The 19,043-nt window shown below is 40.1% G+C and overlaps 2 protein-coding genes across 2 annotated transcripts; one reads left to right on the forward strand and one right to left on the reverse strand.

Moving 5' to 3' along the window:
* Nucleotides 1-705: 705 nt before the first annotated feature.
* crybb1 (crystallin, beta B1) lies at nucleotides 706-6,291 on the reverse strand (the record flags this gene model as incomplete). Its single annotated transcript, XM_080510357.1, has 6 exons — nucleotides 6,201-6,291; nucleotides 5,057-5,200; nucleotides 3,998-4,116; nucleotides 2,978-3,110; nucleotides 1,969-2,111; nucleotides 706-883 (listed from the first exon to the last, which is right to left on the reverse strand). The coding sequence occupies exons 2-6, from the start codon at nucleotides 5,177-5,179 to the stop codon at nucleotides 706-708; spliced, it is 696 nt and encodes a 231-aa protein (XP_080366483.1). The 5' UTR covers nucleotides 5,180-5,200; nucleotides 6,201-6,291.
* A 6,813-nt stretch (nucleotides 6,292-13,104) lies between these two features.
* On the forward strand, nucleotides 13,105-16,394 carry cryba4 (crystallin, beta A4; the record flags this gene model as incomplete). The annotated part of the gene is given in 7 exon segments (XM_080510356.1): nucleotides 13,105-13,143; nucleotides 14,532-14,606; nucleotides 14,608-14,651; nucleotides 14,753-14,858; nucleotides 14,860-14,895; nucleotides 15,934-16,076; nucleotides 16,247-16,394. Coding segments are annotated over 7 exon segments (591 nt in total).
* Nucleotides 16,395-19,043: the final 2,649 nt, after the last annotated feature.

The raw sequence follows: 19,043 nt of genomic DNA on the forward strand, positions 1-19,043 counted from the left end.
TTATGGTCTTTTTTTTGTCTCTTTCGAGTAATTTTATCATTCTTTTTTGCAATATTGTGTATTTTTATGGTTACATGTGTTATTATTAGATTTTTTTTTAAAGAGCACCATTAGATCGTTCATTCTTCTGTATTCTATAGTCAATTGCTTCCCTTTTGATGTATTTTGATTTTTACTGTAAAATTTGAACACATACTTCTATTATTATTTTTTTATACAAGTAAAAATCACAGTTTAAACTGTAATAAAGTTGCTGCCTTTTGATATTTTAGATTAATTTAAAAAGAAGAGAACTACCCAAGTACATCAAAGTGCACGTTTCTGCGAATTTAGCTTTTGAATTTCAAAATAAGTGCAAACAACCATTGAACACCGTCAATTAAAACACTCATCTAAAGAGGAAAAGCGAATCTGCGGCGTGGATTAAAAAAAAACAAAACAAAAACGTAATCAGGCTTCAGGTTCATGTCTTTCACAACATGTTTATTTCTTAGCACCATAAAAAGTCACTTAACGTCGTCCAGTGTGTCTCAGTCTGTCTTTCCTTCAGGATGGAGCGGTGAAGGCGGCGCTTTGGAGATTCAGGAAAAAGACTGGAGATCGGAGAGGAGGTGTTTCGGGGGGGGGGGGTTTTGTTTCTGGAGAGATAAAAAGCTGAGAGGGGCCGCGGTGGCGCCCGGCGGCGGTGGTGGGGGCGGGGCCCGTTCACTTGCTGGCGGAGGTGAAGGTGAAGCAGCCTCTCTGGTGGAACTGCATGTCCCTGATGCGGCGCATGGACTGGATCTGGGGCTGGAAGGCGCAGAAGTCGTTGTAGTGCCTGTAGTCGCCGCACTCGAACAGGTACTGGTAGCCTCGGTATCCGGGGTACTGGTAGCCCACCCAGCTGCGGAGACACGCCCACACACACACACACACACGCTCAGGACCAATCGCACGCTCGGGTTTCACGGTATCGCCGGTATCGGTAGTACCGAGTGCCCACGTTGGGTATCGGTGTGGAACGATACCAGAGGCCGATACTCGGTTTCGGTTTGCATCTATGCTGGACTCAAACCTGATTTAAATGTAGTTTATTTATTTATTTAAGGGAAAAAAAAAATCCACACACGATCAGGACCGATCGCACGCTCGGGTTTCACGGGATCGCCGGTATCGGTAGTACCGAGTGCCCACGTTGGGTATCGGTGTGGAACGATACCAGAGGCCGCTACTCGGTTTCGGTTTGCATCCATCCTGGACTCAAACCTGATTTAAATGTAATTTATTTATTTATTTAAGGGGGAGAAAAATAATCTACACATTACAATGTTTGGAGAAAAGTCTTTTGTTCTTGGTGTTTGAAAGAAATGTTAATTTCGCGATACACTTTTCTAGGTTTTAACTGATTAATAAACCAGAGAAAAAGTCATAAAAACATGGAAATTCATCCAGATTTCGCCATTTGACGACACATTAACCTTGAATATTATCAAGTATCGGTATCGGCGATACTAGCCACGTACTGACTTGCTATTGTATCGATACCAAATACTACCTTATAATCGCGATCAAAGTATTTTGCCATTTCTAAGGTTCTTTTTTCGGTATTTTTTTTTTGGTTTGGAAACTTGTTGTAGGAGCTTTTTTCTTCCATTTTAGTTGTGCCTTTTATTTTTTTAAGCGCCAAAATTAAATTAAAAAAAACAAATTCTGAAAACAACTCGGTGTTACTTAAACGGGAACAAGAAAAAAATCGCTCGTTCCCGGGATAGAAGGACTTCTGTTTGGCAGTTGAGAAGAAACTTAATGTCTTTAAATCATCTTTTTAACAAGGTCCTTTAAAGGGTTCTGATTTTAGGTAAGGTTCTACGTGGAGGGATGCTCTTTTTAACAGGATTCGAGTACTTTTTACGGAGTTCTGGAGGCCCTGTTGGGTTGAATCGGTGGGTTTCGGGGGGGGGGAGGTTTCGGGGGGGGGGGGGTACTCACGCTCCTCCAGGAACCCTCACGCTGCCCACTCTATCACAGAAGCCGTGGGCCCACAGGGTGGGAACGTCGTCCTCCTGGATCTCCATCTTGTTGCCCTTGAAGTCGGACATCTCGTACAGGCAGATCTTGTGCTCCAGGCTGTCCTGTAGGGGGGGAGAGGGTTGGGTTCACTCGGTTGCAGTACCACCGTGGATCTGCAGGGGGCGGTGGTGGGGTTGCTATGAAATGTAATGCAGGTTTTGCTACAAGTTTTTTTTTTTTTTATTAACTTTACAGTGAAAACATGTTTATAATTTCATGTGGAAAGTTTTTTTTTCCAGAATTGCTTAAAAATATACTCAATAAATATAATATTTAGGTTAAAAATGATATTACATTGCAATAAATAGGATATTTCGGTGAAATCATATTTATATTACATGTAATATTAATTTACAATAAATATATTTAGGTAAAAATTATATTAATATTACATAAATGCTATGTTGGGGTAAAAAAAAATTCAATATTTGTTATTTAAATTCCTTATTAGTTGTGAAAAAGAAGGATTTATCAAGTCAACCTTTCTTTTTTTTAACACTCTTTCAAAAAAGTAAAAACCCGTTTTATGCTTCCTACTTCTAAAATGCGACTATTTGATGAGTCAAGTTCCTTGAACTTCTGCTAAACGAACCAAGTTGTTCAAAATTAATCTAATTCATGAACTGTTGCCGACTGGAGAGATTCAGTGGAGCTGCTCCAACTATTCTCTTCTTTATGCTGAAAGAAAAACCTGATGTCAGTTCATCGCTCACTGGAATTAGATGCTTAAAGCTTTGTGATTTTTAAAATGAACAAATTTATGATGTAAAATAATTAAATTATAGATGAAAAAAGCTGGATATAATGTGGAGGTTGTATATATTAATGTGAGCTATGAATGATGAAGGTATGGAAGCCTGGTGGGAGGTGAGGGTGGTGGAGGAGAGCGTGGTGGAGGTGGAGGTGGAGGTGGAGGTGGAGGTGATACCATGCGGATGGGCCGGAGGGACATGAGGCAGTCGCTGCGGTAGGAGTTGCTCCAGGTGTCCCAGCGAGGATATTCACCCTTCTCCAGGATGAACATCTCACCACGGAAGTTGGTCTGCTCAAAGGCAACGAAGCTGCGGGAGGAAGAGGAGGAGGAGGAGGGGAAAGAGGAGGAGGAAAGGAGTAGAGGAGGAGGAGGACGAGGAGCAGGAAAGATGGGGTGGAGGAGGCAAGAGGAAAAAGGTAGAGGAGGAGGAGGGGGAAAGAGGTGGAAGAGGTGGAGGAGGAGCAGCAGGACAGATGGGGTGGAGGAGGAGGAGGAGGGGGAAAGAGGAGGAGGTGGAGGAGGAGGTGGAGGAGGGGGGGATGGGGTGGAAGAGGAGGAGGGGGGAGAGGTAGAGGAGGAGCAGGAGGAAAGAGGAGGAAGAGGAAAGAGGAGGAGGTGGAGGAGGAAAGAGGTGGAGGAGGAGGATGGGGAAAGAGGTAGATGAGGAGCAGTAGGGAAGAGGAAGAGGAAAGCGGTAGAGGAGGAGGAGGGAGTTAAGAGGTGGAGGGGGTAAGAGGAAGAGGAGGAAGACAAAAGAGGTAGAGGAGGAAGAGGAGGAGGAGGAAAGAGGAGGAGGAGGAGGAGAAGAAGGTAGCTTCAGATCAGAGTTTCTGCAAATCAAGTTTTTCCTGACAAGTTTCCCCGCGACCTCAAAAAGTCGGTAAAAACAGCAAAACTAGAAAGAAAAATTTTAGCAAATTCTATGAAGAAATAAATTAAGATTTAATTTTTTTTAATCTACGTTGTGTTAAAATTCTTGCTTTGATTCACCATTCTTAATTTAATATGTGAAATTAAATATCTATTTAATATAACTTAATAAAGTTCCAAGAAATTAAGTCGTACAAGAAGGAATTATGAAAAATAATCTGATTTTGATGCTTTTAAAATTCTGAATAAAGGAATATTTGTGATGATAAAACTTAGAAAGTAAATAATAGAGTTGAAGTATAATTAAAAGAGTGCAGTACTTACGGGCCACACTCCACGATGATACTGCGAACTCTTTCCATGCCACGGTCACACACGTTCATACACTCGTTCTGGATCTCGATCATGCGGCCCTGGAAGTTCTCCTGGTCGAACAGCATGATCTGCAAACACACCAGGTCACCTTCACAACACTGAAAATGCCTTAGCAGCCTCTGGGTTTAACATCGGGACACTTCAAAGAGCCCAGGTCTTTGAAGTGCTTGAATCGTCTTTGTTAACGATTTCTTTGAAGAAATCTTAAAACTAAATTTTTTTTCTCCTGAGTCTGTGTTTAGTTTTCATGGATCCTTGTTTGTTTAGAGAGTCGTTTGCTTTAAAAGAGTCATTGTTAGTTCAAAGGTTATTAACTAATGTCGGTTGGCTAGGCTAATGTTACTGCTGTAGTTTAGTATTGTCCGGGAAAACAAAATGTTTTTTTTTTTTAATTGCCCATTGTGTTTTATTGTAAAGCAAGTAAAATATTAACAGATTAGTTTCGAAAAGCTAAAGCAGATTAGCGACTGTTAGCTCTGCGCTAACTGGGCTAACGTTAGCGCAGCGTCTCTTAAAGGAGCCGTCGCATGTTAAAACAGGTGTTTTGGAGTTTGAAATTGGAGGTTTAATTTTCTTTTACTTTGGGCTATTTGTGCAAAACGGAATCGCCCACAAGGGGGCGCCAAAACTCCAAAACAGTGTCTAAATCAACAGTATGACACATATTTTACACCTTTTAAGGGTGTTTTTGCCTCAATAGTCACCATTAACTGATCATTTTTTCAAATTTTTACATTTAGTCATTCATACAATAAAAAAATAATATAGTATATCAAAATCCTTCCTTTTTAAAGGCGTTTTTTCTAAATAACTGCATAAAAAGTTTTTAAAAAATCACACTTCTGCTGCATTTTTTAATGCTTTAAAGAAGCTTTTTACATTATGTGTGGAGGTAAAAATGTAAGTATTTCAAATATTCAGTGCCGATATTGAGATTTTCTTTGTATTCTAGAGTGGAAATTTTTTTTTTTTTTAATAAAATCTTGATATTTTGTGGACGGGACTCACCCTGAAGGATCCCATGCCGGGCTCGCCGGTCTTGGTGGCCTTGCTGGAGGCGGCGGGGGCGGGGGCGCCCTTGTCCTTGGCGTCGGTGCCCTGGCTGGAGGCGGACTTGGCGGTCTGAGACATGGCGAGGAGCTTGAGGAGAGTCTGGAGGAGGAGCAGGAGGAAGAGGAGGAGGAGGAGGTTCTGCGGTCAACCGGAGGTTTTTTTTAAGGTTTTTGCCTCATTTCTGGTTCGCCGGCTTCAGGATCGATCCGAATATCCAAATAATATTTAGTTTTAATTTCTCCTGGAGTCAAACTTTTCTCCATTTTGTTTATTGAAGAAAAAAAATGGCGCTTATGAGAGAAAGTTGTTTCGTTTTTTGTTATTTTTTACTATTTTATTAAAATTTGTTTACTTATAAACCTTTCTCAAATTCTGTTCTGGGTTTTAACTAATTAATACGGGAGAGGATTTGGGCCACTGTGGGGAAAAAAAACCTGAGTTCTGACTTTTTTTTCCCTCAGAATTCTGACTTTAAACTCAGAATTCTGACTTTAACTCCAGTCAGAATTCTGGGTTTAAAGTCAGAAGTTTAAAGTCAGAATTAAGTCAGAATTGTGAGTTTAAAAGTCAGAATTGTGAGTTTAAAAGTCAGAATTCTGAGTTTAAAGTCAGAATTCTGAGTTTAAAAGCCAGAATTCTGAGCAAAAAGTCAGAATTTGGAGTTTAAAAGCCAGAATTCTGAGCAAAAAGTCAGAATTTGGAGTTTAAAAGCCAGAATTCTGAGCAAAAAGCCAGAATTTAAGTTTAAAAGTCCGAATTCGGAGTTTAAAGCCAGCATTTTTCGGAACTGTGTTTTTTCCACAGTGGTCCTAATCCTCTTCTTAAATTAACAAACCAAAGGGGGGAATTTTTTTTTGTTTTTTAAATTCATCCAACTCAGCCTTTTTTTTTTTTTTTTGCTTTAACCTTGATTATTTAAAAAGTATCGGTATCGGCAACAATGTATTTACTCGATATCGGATCGATACTAAATGTTGCAGTGATGCACACCACGACTTCTGTGTGTGTTGGGGGAGGGGGGGGGTTGTGGGGGGGGATATGTAGGGGGGGGGGGGGGGGGGCGGCTCTGGCTGTGGGTGTGGTGTCTGTGTGTCCTTACCTGCGTCAATCTAGCTGGCGAGTGCCGTGTGAGGGATGCTGGCCCGTGCTGGTCCCCTCCAGGCTCCGCCGGGGCTTTTATACCCTGGCAAAGGCCAGAGGCAGAGGCTCAGCGCACAATGAAAAGCCCCTCGTCATCACAGTCGGCCCCGGGCCCTGGCCGGCGGGGCCGTGGCACAGCCTGGAAACACCGTCGACCCCCCCCCCCCCACCGCCCCCCACCAGGGCCCTGCCTGTAAGCATTTCACAGTCAAAGAAAAGCCCTGAGTCGGCGTTCCCCCCCCCCCCCACCCCCCACAACGGCGTCCCGGAGCGGCCGGTCCGCCGGGGACGAGGAGGAATGCAAAAGGTTCCCAGCAAAACAACAAAGAGGCGAAATCCTCTGCCTCTGAAACACACAAACACATTATTTGGCGGTGGGGAAAACAAAAGGACGAGCGGCTGGGCCCCCCCCCCCCCCCCCCCACCCCCCCGTCCCCCCGTCCCCCCTATCCCTCAGTCTGACTTTCAATTTTGATTTAAAAAAATTACAAATAAATATTCATCTTGTTTTTTTTTTACTATATAAAAAATTATTTTCAGGATAATATTTTTTATTCATTCAACAGTTTTCAGTTTTTTGAATTTTAGTTTTATTTAAATTTTTGTCGTATTTCTACCGGTTTCATCCCCACTGAACCTGGAAAACAACATTTTATGTATTTTCTATTGTTTTTTTCTTTCCTTTTTTGTGATTATTATTTTTAATTCAGTTTTAATTTATTTTGAGAACTCGTCAGATTTTTCACAGCATCGTCACCACGTATTATTTATTTATTAAAAATATTATTCTTTTATTTAAAAAAAGGAACTGCTTTTTTCTCTCACTTCAATCTTTTACTTTGTTTTTTTGTTAGTTTGCTTTATCTCGTTTCCCTGTCGATTTTTAAATTATATTTACATGAACTTTTTGTGTGTATTACCTAGTAAACTAGTAAGTTTTTATTGATTTTATTCTTCATTTGTTGTACAACTGAGCGTTAAGCTTTTTTCTTTGATTATATAGTTACTTTGTTTTGCTTCATTCTATTTGAATTCATTTTATATTTTTTTTCAGTGTTTCTCTCACTTTTTATTGGCTGGTTGGTTTCATTTGGTTTGTTGGTTGGTTGATTTAATTTTGTTGGTTTGTTGGTTTAATTTAGTTGGTTTGTTGGTTTCATTTGGTTGGTTGTTTGTTTCTCATGATTCCTACAACACAAACACTTTCATTCAAGTGAATCGTTTTCATTTTCATTTTAACTCCTTAATTGTTCACGACTCGATTTGCTTTCATCATTTAACTGGTTTTCCTTCAATGACAATTTAATCCATTGATTTTTTGTGAAACTCCGTTTTGAGAAATGTTTAGATTTTTAGCATCGTGTTATAATCCTTCATTTAATACAATCCTTTGATTTTCAATTTATTTCTTTTTTTTTAAAACTGCCTAAAACACGCATTTCCCTCTTTAACGGCCTCGGAAACCTCGTGGAGACGATTCCTGGTGATAATTCGGGGATTATCGCCTGCGGATTACGACGGGATTATTTCACCTCAGCTGTGATTATTTCCACCACGCAGGCCGGATTAAACTGTATTTTGACATGTGAAGTAATCCCGCTGTGTAATCTGAGTGGGCGGGACACTTTTTTTTAGGGGGGAGGGGGGTGGGGGTGGGGGAGGGGGGGAGTGTTTCTCTCTTTGTGGAGGAGAACAAGAAATATTTCTGAACCACAGTTTAGTTATCGAGGTGAAATTGAGCGGCGGTCGGACGTCGAACCTCGACCGTGAACAGGAGTTTAGTGAAACGGTAGCCAAGCCACCACCGCTAACTGATCGCTAACTGAATGCTAACAGATCGCTGAGGGCCAAGTCATCCTCCAGAAGGGCGAAATAAAACTTCGGACATTTGTCCGGTTTCACGTGCTCCGAGTCTTCTTCTACATTTTTTTTTGTTTTTGCGGGGGTGTATCTCTGTGGCGGCGTCACAGCGCCACCTGCAGGCCGGGCATGTGTACGACACAGTTTTGCAGAACGACGACGGGAACAAAGAGGATTTTGGTCCGGTGTGGACGCGGCACTAAAACAATTCTACGTCTGCTGATGGCGTCAAAAGCAAACCGTTCTTCTTCATTTTGGACGACGGCTAGGCCTTTAGCGCCCGCTGCTAGCCGACCGCCAGTGCTAAAGCTAACAGAGGCTAACAGCAGTTCACGGAAAAACTAAAGTTATGAGCGAATGAGCTGCTAGAGCGTCAGAAACTCGGCCACTTATTTCATAGAAATATTTTAAATGAAAGCGAAGGTTTGTTTAACGCTGCTGATGCTCAACACAGCTAAAGGACTGCAGGCTAATGCTAATGCTACAGTTAGACGTCCTTCTTGAAAACCCAGAAGAAGACTTTCTTTCTTTCTTTCTTTCTTTCTTTCTTTCTTTCTTTCTTTCTTTCTTTCTTTCTTTCTTTCTTTCTTTCTTTCGAGCGGTGGTAATGGTATGGACCAGCTGGTACCAGCAGATGGCGGTAATGCAACTTTATGGATGCAACAACCGCCGTTAAACCAAGAAGAAGAAAAAGAAAAATAAGAAAACCATGTAGAGAGAGAGAGAGAGAGAGAGAGAGAAAACTGACCAATAGAGGACATAATAAAAATCCACAATTGAAGCATATCTTATATATTTTTCACTTCGTTGACGTCAACCTTTCGCTACCCTGAAAACTATTTATTTATTTATTTACTTTCATGATCTGGACACAATTTTTTTTTCGATATGAGCAAAAATTCAGGCCACGTTTACGTGAACCCGGGTATTTAAAAAAAAAAAAAAAAAAAACCCCAACGTGATCAACCCTACCATGGCTTCACGCTGCCCGTCACACTGCCCCCTACAGGTCTGGCGGCACATAGCAGCTCTGCACCAGAGAGGCTTCTATTTGAAAAGAAGCATTTTTGCATCGAAGTAGATTTTAAAGTCGAATCTGAAGAGAAACGACATTCCAGACTGAAGCAATTTACCTCGTCGCTTATATATGAATATTATATATTTGTAATATTGTTATGAAGTTTCGGGTTTGAGCCAAATGTGTTTAATTTCTGGTGGAATTCAGTTGTGGATTCTCAGTTTATGAAGCTGTTGTTTAGGAAATGTTGCTGCCCAGAGCTTAGACACACACACACACACACACACACACACACACACACACACACACACACACACACACACACACACACACACACACACACACACACACACACACACACACACACACACACACACACACACACACACCATGGTTCACACCCAAAATCAGCTGTGAAAGTTACCCAGGTTACCATGACTTCCTGTGATCAATCCTGCAACACAATAAAAGACGATTCAACAATATCATTTATTTGCCATTAGATACGGATAAAAGCCAAAAAAATTATCATTTCCAAAATAACAGACTTTACCATTTCCCAGCAAAAAAATACTGTCAAAATGGGTTAAATGTGTTCTTTAAACGATTCTACAAACTAAAACAAACTAAATGTTTAAAGTTAAAAAAATCACATTATTTAACCTCCTTATAGTATTTTGTTGAAGTATAATTATTTATAAAACTGCTTGACTGAAATTCGTATTAGAACATATATATATATATATCCAACAACATTGCAAGGATAATCTTGATTATCAAGTATTTTGGGGTGATTAATTTCATTTGATGCATTTTTGGAATAAAACTCTAAATAACTATTTAGAATAAATACATGAATCCGCAGAAAAGAAGAAGTAATTGCAGTAGTGGGAGATTAAGAGGACGGAACGAGATGTTGTTTTTAATATTTGCGCTAGAAGTAAATGCAAATTTGATTGGGAATGTCAACATTGGGGGAAATCTTCTTTTATTATTACGCAATATTATGATTAAAAAAAAAGAATAAATGTGTGTAGATACGATATAATCTGGTTACGCTGCAGACTTTAAACTTTGACTCTGAATGAGACGACTGACCAAAAAAAAATAAAAAATCCTCATAAATCATTTATTGATGTACATTGTTGTATTAGTGTGTAGAATTTGGTCGAGGGTTCAAAAGTTCAACCAAAAAAAACTGGTTTTAGTGGAAAAGTCCAACATGCGCTGCTGCATATCAGACACACATGTTGTATTCACCTTCTTTGTTTATTGTTATAATGTGAATTTCAAAAAAAGTTTTTAATTTCTTACAAAGAATCACAAAAGAGTTTGTTTTTTGTACAAACTTTATTGATCACATTTGTTTTTTGTTCTGTTTTCATGTTATTTTCGGACATTTCATGGAGAAACTGTACTTTTTTGGGGGGGGGGGGTTTCCAAAGAAGTGATGGAAACACGACTCCTCCTCCTTCTTCCTCCTCTTCCTCCTCCTCTTCCTCATCCTCTTCCTCATCCTCCTCCTCTGATATGTCCTCCTCCTCCTCCTCTTCCTCATCCTCCTCCTCTGATATGTCCTTTTCCTCCTCCTCTTCCTCTTCCTCATCCTCATCCTCATCCTCGTCCTCTTCCTCCTCCTCCTCCTCTTCCTCCTCCTCCTCCTCTGATGTGTCCTCCTCCTCCTCCTCTTCCTCTTCCTCGTCCTCTGATATGTCCTCCTCCTCCTCTTCCTCTTCCTCTTCCTCATCCTCATCCTCTTCCTCATCCTCTTCCTCATCCTCCTCCTCTGATATGTCCTCCTCCTCCTCTTCCTCTTCCTCATCCTCATCCTCATCCTCATCCTCATCCTCATCCTCCTCTTCCTCTTCCTCCTCCTCCTCCTCCTCCTCCTCCTCCTTCTTCCTCCTCCTCTGATATGTCCTCGTCCTCATCCTCCTTCTTCCTCTTCCCCGTCCTCCTCCTCTTCCTCGTCCTCCTCCTCCTCCTCCTCCTCTTCCTCGTCCTCCTCCTCCTCCTCCTCTTCCTCGTCCTCCTCCTCTGATACGTCCATCCTCTGCAGTGATAATGTGGCGTCTGCACTTCTGCTCCCTCCACAGATTAACTGGCTTTTGTCAGAGCTGGGACAAAAAAAAAAAAAAAGGAAAAAGTGTCTGGTGGGGGGGATGGAGGGGTGGGGGTGGGGGGTAGGTGGTGGTGGCCCCTCCCTGCTGCTGAGCCGGGGCTTTCAGCCATGGCCCCCTGCCAGGGGAGGCTTTAAAAGGGTGGGGGCGCGTTGCTCCTCTCACTCACACGGCAGCAACGACCCGAAGGGCATCAAACCGAGGTGAGTCCCCGCTGCTGCTGCTGCCCCATCATCTTCATCATCATCACCTTCATCATCATCATCTTCTTCATCACACTGCACCACACCGGCCCCCTGCACTCAGCCGGGGCGGGAGGAAGAGGAGGAAGAGGTCCTCCTCTTCCTCTGTTTTCTAATCCAAAATATTCCACTTTATTCAAAAGATCTAACATTTAAACTCTTTATTCCCCCTCATTCTTTTTTTTTACTTTACTCACTGAATTAACAGAAATGTTAATTATAATTTAAGTTAAATGTAAAGTTATTTAAGCTTCAGTTTTAAATCTGAATGCTGATGTGCCTTTTTTTTTTTAAGGCTCAAACACTTTATAATCAAACAGATTCATTTATACTGTTTCTATTCTAATGTCAGTTAATCTAAATAATTATACTTTTTTTTTGTACCAACGCTTCAACTTTATTTCAAATTCATTCAAAGATTCACCATCTAAACTCTTTTTAGTTTAACATTTGTCCTTTACTCACTGGTTTAAATGGCATTTTTACTGAAATTCTCACTTTTTTTTGTAGTTCTGATGACTTTTTATCACTTTTCTCTCAGTATTTAACATTTCAGCTCCAGTTTTAAATCTTACTGCTAATGCTCATTATTCCAAGCATTTATTTAAAAAAAGATTTATTTAATCAGATTTATTTAAAAAAAACAAAAAAACATGATGCCAACTATTTGTCAGATTGTTCCGGAAAATGTCACATTGAGACTCATTTCTATCTTTATTTATCTTTTTTTCTAAAGTTTTTCTTCAATCTTTCCATTGAACTTCTCATATTTCACATTATTTCAGCTGCAGTGTCAAATCTCTCATATTAATGTGAACATTTCAACGTTTCTACTTTGTTGTCTTGTATTTAAAATGAAAAAAACAACATTTAACCTCCTGATTTCCACTCTTCTGTTAACATTTATCCTTTTTTCAACGAGTTCCATGTAATTCTGACATTTAATTAACCTGTTTTCCTCGCGTTTTGTGTTTTATTCTCACTTTGTTTACAAGCTTTTACATTTGATCTTATTTATTGAAACTCTGTCTTCAGTTAATCGTGTTTTAAGTGAAACTTTTGTAAAGCAATTTGTTTGGCTCTCAATATATTTACTGGACATTTTGACTTCATTTTCAATCTAATTTTAAAGTGTTAAGTTTGACTTTTCTTGCAACTTTTAATCTCAATAATACTATTTCCAGTATAGTTTAGTTTAGTTTTTTTCCTCAAGGCAGAATCTTTTCACTCATTTCAATTAAATGGACATTTTTGACAGTAAAGTTGCTTCAAATGAGTAAAGATCTTGTGAATTGATGTTAACTTCAGTCAAAAAGCAGGTTTTTTTTCTTTAATTACATGTTTTTATGTGATGAAGTTCTTAAATAATATCACTTATCACAGAATTTTATGACAAAGTCATTCAAAAGTGCTTAAAACTACTTTATCTTTATCGTATTTTAAAAAGACAAACGTGCTCAAATACTCAAGCTTTCACATTTACGTCTGGAAAATGTTGAAATAAGCTTCATGTTCATACTTTTTTTGTTGTTGTTTTTTCAATTCTGATGCACTTTGTCATGACTGTTTCTCCTCATGATCTGTTGTTTTTTGTTTTCCTCCATTTCCTCTTTTCCAGACAAGATGACTCACCACTGCACCAAGTTCTCCGGCCACTGGAAGGTGAGCGAGCGAACGCCTCCCATCAGCATTAATACGCTGAGAGAATTAGCATTAGCAGCTGGCGGCTAACACAAGGGTCTGATGGGATTAACAATCAGATGGTTTTTTAGACAGTTTAATGAAGGTTTAATGCAAAATCACTTGTTAGAATGAGAAATAGAAGCGGGCCGAGTGTTGATCCTTGTGGTACTCCGTATTTAATTTTTATTCTGTGCGAATTATAAACATTTATCGATATGTACTGCCCCGTATTTCTTTGATAGTCACAATGTCATTTAATAATGACGTCCTGAAAACTGTATTTATGAAGCTTTGATGAAAGAATTTTATCGAAAAATCTGAAATTATTTTGAAAAAAAAAACTAGAAAACACCAAACGCAAACATGAATTTATCTGCAGTTGTTTGACATTTTATTTAAGCTTTAATAGATTTTTAAAAAGTTTTTTTTTTTTTTTTTATCAACAAAGGTTTAACAAGGTTTTTATAGTTTTAATTGAGTTTTGACAGTTTTAAAAGAGTTTAACACGATCTTGAGAAGAGTTTTGTAGAGCTTATTTCAAGTTCTTGACAGTTTTAACACTGGTTTTACAAGGTTTTACCACAAACTTAATACACTTTTAACAAGATGTCAATACAGTTTTAATTCAGTTTTAACAATTTTAAAGGTTATAGCAAAGTTTTAATAGTTTTAACAAGGTTTTAAAAAGGTTTTAGTACGAATTGATTATAATTTTCACAACATTTATGTGTGTTTAAATAGAGTTGTGGTAAAACAACAAAAATGCAAAAAAAAAATGCAAACGTTAACGTTTGCATTTTTCTGTTTTTCCACTTTTCGTAACTTTCCCAAATTTCAGAATTCTTCCTGTACCATTTTATTCTTAACATTTTTTCAAACTTGATCAAGACTTTTACCTTTTACTAAATCCACTGGGTTATAATTTTGATTTATTTCCTTCAGTAAATCCTTCAATTTCTCCTTTTTCTTAAAAAAAAAAATCAGCCTTTTAAAACTTTACCTTTATTGTCGCAGTTAAAGGTTAAAGTTTTCTAAATAATAAAAAAAACAAAACAACAACAACAAAAATGTGTTCATTTTGAAACATTTGCTTGTAATAATCCTTAAATTTCTCCTTTTTATTAAATTTTTTTTCTAAAAATCATCTTTTTAGAACTTTACCATTATTGTTGCAGTTATAGTTTTCTAAATAAAAATAAAAACATAAACAACAACAACAAAAAATGTGTTCATTTTTAAACATTTGCTCAATTTACAACCTGATGGGATTACTTTGAGCGGTTCAAAGGGTTCTCTTTGCCCTGCTCGCGTCCTGACAGGTGCGTCTGTCCCTCTGTAACGCCGCCCGCTGTGCTTCCTCCCCTCAGATCATCGTCTTCGACGAGGAGTGCTTCCAGGGCCGCCGCCATGAGTTCACCTCCGAGTGCTGCAACGTGATGGAGTTTCGGCTTCGAGACCGTTCGCTCCCTGAAGGTGGAGAGCGGCGCGTGAGTAAAAAACACACCGCAGCCGCCACCGCTACCACCACCCGCCGCCGCTGCTTTCAACCCTGCTAATGCTGATTTGTCCCCCCCCCCCCCCCGCACAGCTGGGTGGGCTACGAGCACGCCTCCTACCAGGGCCAGCAGTTCGTGCTGGAGAGGGGCGAGTACCCCCAGTGCGACGCCTTCGGAGGCAGCAACGCCTACCACATCCGAGAGGATGACCTCCTTCAGACCCATCGCCTGTGCCGTGAGTCCAAACTCCCGGGGTGGGGGATATATTTTAGTTCAGGGGGAGGGTGGCCCAATTTTCACCTACATAGAAAATAGCGCTCGCCACTTCCAAATCCAACATGGCGGCCATTTTCCAAGATGGCGATTTTTAACGTTAGAAAAAAAAATATATATCACAGTACATGGCCAAAGAGTTGTACTTTGCCATCATGATGTGGAATTTTGGTGTGGGGGAAACTCTACCGGACACTCCAATATGGCGGCCGATATACAAGATGGCCGCCAAGATGGCCGCCGTAGGCCAGAGTCCATGATTTATTTTCCGAAATAAATCTCGTTCAACCTGATTTTAGGCAGAGAAATCCTATTTCTGGATGATTTTTTAAAATGTTTTATTTATGCTACATGAGTCCAGAATTATTTTAAATTTTATTTTACAGTAAGAGTGAGCTATCCATGCATTGGCGGCCATCTTGGAAAAATGACGGCCATGTTGGAATCTTTAATGGCTTGTACTTTTTTTTTTTTTTGTATCATCAACTGAATGATTTTGGTCAAAAATCAAACGTATGTGTTCCAGACTGTTAGAATATGGGTTCTATGATGATAGAACAATTTTTATTTTTATTTTTATTTTTATCAAACAAAAGCAGTGTCAGCAGATTTTTTTTTTTTTTTTTGCTGGTTCTTTGCAGTAAACAATCATTTATTGCGTCCAAAGTGGGAAAAAAAACAACAAACAACTCCACAAACATTAAAAAAAAAAAAAAAAAACGGTTTCCATGACAGAAAAACCTTCCCGTATATATCCACAGCGCCACCTTGTGGTTTATATCAACGGCCCACATTTCCAGGTGGATTCAAGGTGGATTCAAGGTGTTCTGATACAACCTCTTTAAAAGTAAAGATAAAAACCTTTAGAAGCTGGTTGATAATAATAATGAGAGTTTATGAGGTGAAGCGTTGGCCAGAAACAAAAACAACTAGAAATCCATTGTTTCGTTTTGTTGAACTCTTCCTCCTCCTCCTCCTCCTCCTCCTCCTCCTCTTGCAGAACCACAGAGAGTGTCGTATGACCATCTACGAGCGTGAGAACTTCCTGGGCCGTAAGGGCGAGCTGAGCGACGACTACCCCTCCCTCCAGGCCATGGGCTGGTGCAACAACGAAGTGGGCTCTCTCAGGATCCAATCCGGAGCGTGAGTAACCCCCCCCCCCCCCCCCCCTCCCCCCTTAACCCCCCCCCCCACAACTTCCACTTTTTTTTTTAACCCCCCCCTCCCCTTCTCCTCCGTCCGCCTCTGTGGAAATAGAAACTTTCACAATCTGTTGCGACACCTCAACGCTTCCTCCTCCTCCTCCTCCTCAGCTTCGTGTGCTACCAGTACCCCGGTTACCGTGGTTACCAGTACATCATGGAGTGTGACCGTCACTGCGGGGAGTACAAACACTTCAGGGAGTTCGGCTCCCACTGCCAGACCCCTCAGATCCAGTCCATCCGCCGCATTCAGCAGTAACCGCCTCCTCCACCACCACCACCACCACCACCCTCCGCCCCTCCCCCGCCCTCCCCTCCACCCCTCCACCCCTCCCCTCTCCCGTGTGACCTTTCACCTTTCAACCCTCTGCTGAATAAACTGTTTTTCTTAAACCTGACCGACGTGTCTGCTTCTCTCGCTCCGGCGTTTATGAAGTTTGTCGCGCAAAAGACATTTCATTCAACCGAATCGGAACCCCCCCCACACACCCCCCCCCCCAAAAAAAATTAATTAATTATTCATATTTTATCAAACTGTGTGCACAATATCAAAGTTAGGCCCTGTTTAAGTGGAAACTGAAAACTTTCATCACGTTTCCGGCGGGTTTTTTTTAACCCGACAACGACGATTTGACAAGATAATTATGACATTTGACAATTTATTGCAATTTAATTGATGAATTTTAGAATAACGACAGCAAAGTGACATTTATAGCTACAGGAATTGGTTTTCTTTTAGATTACGCTTTCAACATTTAAAAGTTACTTTCAACTGCATTGTTGAAGAAAATTCAGTAAATTATTGAAGTCGAATATGGAGCCCCTGAAAACACAACTTTTTGAAAACGCTCCGACTCCGTCTCCATGGAAACGGGGGAAAAACGAAATCGTGTTTATAGGGGTTGAATTAAAAAGTTTAGCCAATGTTTTCGCATTAAAGGAGCAGAGTTAACGGTTGACGCAGCGCCAGTTTTATGCGTTCGGGGGCGGTGATGAGTCGTCTCCAGTTTGGATTTCAAGTGGAACTTTTTGAAAACGATCTCCGTGGCAACAAGAGGAAAAATACAATTTCCCGTCAAAGCATGAAAAATGAGACAAGCGGATTTAAAATAACAGATTTTATAGTAAAATTGTGAAAAAAGCTGAAAAATTTTACATTTTTTAGAGAATATAAATGAAAAATTTCATAAAATATAGTTTATAAACTCAATTAATTATCAACCCATTTAAATAAGATACTGTGTAAAATAAATACTAGAAAATAACTTGATAATTGTAACATACTTTCATAATAAATACGAGAGAAGGCATGAATATGAAAGTCAGGAAAATAAAATACCTTTAGTAAGATAAGGGAAAATTCAGAGTATTGTAAAAGTAAAGATGTTCAAAAAAAACTTTAATAAAAAGCCAGTAATTGGAAGAAAAAGGGCAAAGTGCTTAAAAAAAACATCCTCTTTAAAAGGACTAACGTGCCCTGCGCGCTGTCTGACAGGCCGAAGCCGGCAGGAAGTGTTGCAGTTCCTTCTGCGGCCAGAGGGGGGCGCTGCATCTCCACCGATGCGAGTTCTCACGCATCACGCCAAGGGGAGGGCAGAACACCCAGAAAAGTGCCCCCCAGGTGGGGTGAAATAAAGGGTCAGAAGAGACGGAAACAGCTCGGAGGAAGAGAAGAACAAATGAAAGCGTTAAATCTGCTGCTTCCATGTTGTCAGACTTGATGGTTCCCCCACACCCCGGGGGGGGGGGGGATACATAAACTGGTCTGTTTGGTTCCAGGAAAACATGATAAAATGACTGAAAATACACAGCAGGCTAGTTTTATGTGTTTGTTTTGTGTTGTTTGGTATAAAGAAGACAACTTAAAAAAAAAAAGAAAAAGTAAAAACACGTGAAAGACAACCATATGGACACTTGTTTTTTTGTTTTTGTTTGGAAATTAATTAATTTATTGAAATATTAATTGAAAAAGTAGTATATATATATATATATATAAATACCGTGTAGCATGTCAATCATCATTTAAATTGACTGTTGACATTCAGACAGGAAGTTAAGACCTCGTTTATGTGACAACATTTCAAGTACAAACGCACAGTTTTTGCATTTTAATGAAGTGCCTCTCTCATCCGCTCGGTATGGGACATTTTTGTGCAATTTCTTTTACATTTATATTATTATTTTTATAACAACAACAATAATAATAATAACAATAATAAGAATAATGCAGAAAAAGTTGGTCCGCAACATCTCAAAATCTAACCGACACAACACATAAACAAACCAATAAATAAAAAAATTAAAAAAATAAAAAAATAAAAAAATAAAAAATAAAAAAATAAAAAAATAAAAAAATAAATGCACAGATGAAAACAACTTTCTCAGTCAACGTTGTTTCATTGGCAAATGTAATTATAACAAACTTTGTCTAATGACTATACAACTATTCTGATTCTCGTATTAATACGGGTTTTTATTTTATTTATTTTTAATTAAACGCGATTATTATTGGTAAAGCGGTCCGGGTCCAGTCCACCTGGATCCGCTCTGCTCCAGCTCCAGGCTCCCCGCTCCGCTCCGGGTTTTGCGGCCGTCCGCCGCGCCGCAGTGGGAGGAAGTGGGACCACAAAGCGAGCGAGCCGAGCCACTGTGCGCGAGGCAGAAAATACAGAAGGAAAAAAAAACACGGAGAACCGGGTGGACTTCGCGTCAAACATGTGCCATATTGGATCCGGGAGGCGAACGGCTTGACCCACACGCCCGGAGCCGGCGGTACGCCATCGACGGAGGCGGGTTGGCGCGCGCGGAGACGGCGGGCGGGCGGGACGGCGTCTAAAAAACCCCCACCTCGCAAGCCGAGCGTGTGCTCCCTCAGCTCGGATCAGCCTGGTAGGCAGGAGTCGGTCTC

This window comes from Blennius ocellaris (assembly GCF_963422515.1).
Source record: "Blennius ocellaris genome assembly, chromosome: 15".
In the NCBI taxonomy this organism is placed as follows: Eukaryota; Metazoa; Chordata; class Actinopteri; order Blenniiformes; family Blenniidae; genus Blennius; species Blennius ocellaris.